Consider the following 3,561-nt stretch of genomic DNA (forward strand, 5'->3'; position numbering starts at 1 on the left):
TGGAGCGAGTCAATCATCACCCCTCCGTTACCGCAGCCGAGAAAACCTTATTGTAGTAGATAGTCAGGACTATTCGGAATAACCAAACATTTGATTAGTAATTGCTGACATTGGTACTGCTGGACGTCAAGGGCATTGAGCTACATCTACATCATGCTACCCCTGTTCACGCGCCAGTCTTCCTCTTGTCCTGTCCTTAAATACTGGTCACCTCCTCCTCCATCCCTCGCATCTCTCGACACACACAACCATTGTTCGGTCTTCTACCTCATTTCCTTTCGCCTCCATTCCAGTGAATACTCGACCGGTATCCTCAACTTGGAAAGCGTGCACACAAGCAGGGAAGTAAGTAAGGTCCTGCTTGTATGTTGATTTGTCTCTTCAACAATGACTAGCAATAAATGCCTTGTGTAATGTAACATTTTGTAATGAACTTTGAAGATATATATGATTATTTGGGATGCTTTCTATAGAAACGTTTTACAATTACTTAATCATTATATATTAGTATGGGAGGGAAAATGGAACTTTAGTTTAGCTATAGTAATTGTAAGCGCTAAAGTGTTACATCCATGTACTTAGCAGACTATTAGGGCCATTGTCAGCTATTAATTACCTTCTTTGAGACCAACGATCTGTCTTTATTAGACAAGAGAATACGTTGCATTAGATCGGACAATATGAAACGAAAGCAACCGACAAAGAACATTCCTGCAGTTAATCATAGAAGAGGAATGCGACAGGTGGGAAACTCTTATTATATTTATTTTGTTATTACCATTACAGAAACATAAGGTGTAACAAATAACACTCCATTTGTAGGTGTAGTGATATGTATTGTGACACTAATAGAAGATATGGGCTTTTACATTCGATCTTCACCCGCTCTAATAGATTTCTCCATCCTTCCTGTAGGTCAGGTACAAGTGGAAGTGGGCGGCAGCTCCGATCGGACACCATGGCCAACGCTCGCGAGATCCGGCGCTTGCAACGTGCTGATGGACCCGCCGCCGTGCTGGCCATCGGCACGGCCAACCCGCAGCACCGCTTGTCCCAGGACGAGTACCCCGAGTACTACTTCCGTGTCACCAACAGCGAGCACCTCGCGGAGCAGCAGAAACCCATACTCAACATGATATGTAAGCTTACATGCAAACTACCACTCCGTCCGTTCCATATTAATTCTCGCTGATTTAGTATAAAAGTTGGGTTTGATTCGCCAGACCTGCTATATATGTTTCATCGCTGTCCTGATTAAACCAGGCAGGCTAACGGGCAACGAGTGGCGTTTCGTTCACAACACGGACAAGATGATGAGCGCCCATCCCGAGTTCATCGACCGCGCGACGCCATCCCTCGAGCAACGCCTCGCCATCGTTGCCGTCGTTGCTCCGGAGCTCCTTGCGGCAGCCGCGACCAAGGCCATCGCCAGCTGGGGGCGCCCGGCCACCGACATCACCCACCTCGTCGTCGTTACCAACTCTGGAGCCGGAAGCCCGAGCGCCGACGTCCCCTTGGCCACCCTTCTGGGCCTCCGCCACAACGTCTGCCGCACGGTTCTCCAGCTCAACGGCTGCTTCGCCGGTTGCGCTGCCTTGCGCCTGGCAAAGGACCTTGCCGAGAACAACCGCGGCGCGCGCGTCCTCGTCGCCTGCGTCGAGCTCATGAGCGTCGCCGGCTTCCGTGGCCCCACCGAAGGGGAGGACTGGGTGAACAACCTCATCAGGAACACGGTGTTCGGTGACGGGGCGGGCGCGGTGATCGTCGGTGCCGACGCCGTGGAGCCTGTCGAGCGCCCGCTCTTCGAGATGGTGTCTGCGTCGCAGACCGTGGTACCGGACACCTTGCAAGTGGTGACGGCGGAGCTCAAGACATGCGGCCTTGATGGGAATGTTTCCACCAAACTGCCAAACCTGGTGGCCGACAACATTAAACAGTGTCTACTTGATGTCTTCAGTCCACTTGGCATCGAGGTCAAATGGAATGACCTCTTCTGGGCGGTGCACCCGGGTGCCATGGCGATCTTGGACAAGATTGAGAGGGTTCTCCTGCTGGAGCCCGGGAAGCTGATGGCCAGCCGGACCGTTGCGCGAGAATATGGGAACATGCTTAGCGCCACCATCATCTTCGTGCTCGACGAGCAACGCCGCCGAATGGAGGAGGAAGGAGAGTGGGCTGAGTGGGGGGCCATGGTGGGGTTTGGACCGGGTTTTACCATGGAGACCATGGTGCTTCAGGCTACCAGCAACCTCAAGAAAATTAATTAGCACTTCGCTGTGCGCTACTACAAGGCTACCAGCATTCATGTTATCCCTATCTACCTATCTATCGTTCAAATTTGGTGAGGCGTTCCAGAAACGACTACTATCTGTCGAAACAAAGTGAAGCTGGTGGAGATTAAAAAATCCTGGCAAAAAAAAAAAGAAGATGGAGCGCCTGTGAACGAAGAAGAAGTTCCTTCCTTTTGGCTTATTGCTGTTCTTGCTCTTGCAGCTCCTGTTTACCTATCTATCTTCACTGGTTGGTCTGTAATAATAGCTATCTTTATGTACTCGATCATGCTGTCGCTGGACTCGCTGGCTGTCTGTACTAGTAGTATAAGAGACGTCTTAAATGTTGCTTCTCCTTTCCTGGGTACTACTAGCTGATGGTGGTTTGGAGCTCTTGTTGAGCTTCTCTTAGACCATGATCAGCTTGTCTGTTTAGGTGCCCTATGATACCCTAGTTTCTGCTTGTTTCCTGTGTAGTGGTTGTAACAACACAATGGTGGTTTATGATACTGAAAATCTTTTATCAAAAAATAAAAATCTGAAAAAACAAAGTACTCCCTCCGATCTAATATTGGGAGCGGAGGGAGTAATTATTAAGCATGTCCATATGGTACGGTGTTGTGAGAATGCTAATAGCGACGTGTAAGATACAAGCAACCGAGGTTTACGATTTCGAAGTGCAAAAATTTTCGCTCACTATCAAAATGGTCGAAATTTCCAAAATTGTTTCGGACAAATCAATGAAATTGGACACTTCTTCTTTAGTACAATCCCCTTAGACACATCAACGGACCAGATCTGTTCATACCTCTTTATAAGAAAGGGTAGGATGGTCATTTTACGAAATACGTCGCCCGGTGGAAGATCCTAAAAAAAAGCTGCTTCGAACTAAAATCGAACATAAGACCTCCCACAGTAACACAATCGAGCACAACCAGTAGAATAACACAACCATGTTGACCAATTGGCAGCGCGGCGTTTTAAGAACTATGACCAATGACATATTTGACCATATTTTTGGATATTAGAACGTGACTTTATTTAAACGCGGACATTTTTCCAAATTGTAAACAAAATTTCCGAAAAGAGGAACACATTTATAAACTCCGAACCAATTTAAAATAATGAGACATTTTTTAAAATTCTGACAATTTTTTAAAACACAAACTATTTTGAAACTTTAAACTTGTTTGAAAGTTCGACCATTTTTTGGTATTTTCAAACTTTTTTGTAAAATATGAATAAATAAATATGTTGAACATTTTTTAAAGTTTGCAATGTTGAAAAACAA

The 3,561-nt window shown here is 46.5% G+C and overlaps 1 protein-coding gene across 2 annotated transcripts; it reads left to right on the top strand.

The window, feature by feature from the left end:
* The first annotated feature begins 225 nt into the window (after positions 1-225).
* LOC125524928 (bisdemethoxycurcumin synthase-like) lies at positions 226-2,626 on the top strand. 2 transcript variants are annotated; one of them, XM_048689956.1, is made up of 3 exons: positions 226-349; positions 916-1,139; positions 1,264-2,626. In XM_048689956.1, exons 2-3 carry the CDS (start codon positions 959-961, stop codon positions 2,265-2,267), a joined length of 1,185 nt encoding a protein of 394 aa, XP_048545913.1. In that variant the 5' UTR covers positions 226-349; positions 916-958; the 3' UTR covers positions 2,268-2,626. The 2 variants fall into 2 exon arrangements, with proteins under 2 accessions (XP_048545913.1, XP_048545914.1); XM_048689957.1 differs by having other exon boundaries at positions 244-354.
* The last annotated feature ends 935 nt before the right edge of the window (positions 2,627-3,561 follow it).

The sequence above is a fragment of the Triticum urartu genome, chromosome 7 (genome assembly GCF_003073215.2).
Source record: "Triticum urartu cultivar G1812 chromosome 7, Tu2.1, whole genome shotgun sequence".
In the NCBI taxonomy this organism is placed as follows: Eukaryota; Viridiplantae; Streptophyta; class Magnoliopsida; order Poales; family Poaceae; genus Triticum; species Triticum urartu.

Excerpts from the sequence above, each read along its gene's own strand:
- LOC125524928 (XM_048689956.1), top strand. The coding sequence starts at position 959 with ATGGCCAACGCTCGCGAGATCCGGCGCTTGCAACGTGCTGATGGACCC. Across the intron at positions 1,140-1,263 it reads ACCCATACTCAACATGATAT|GCAGGCTAACGGGCAACGAG; the intron begins GTAAGCTTACAT and ends TGATTAAACCAG.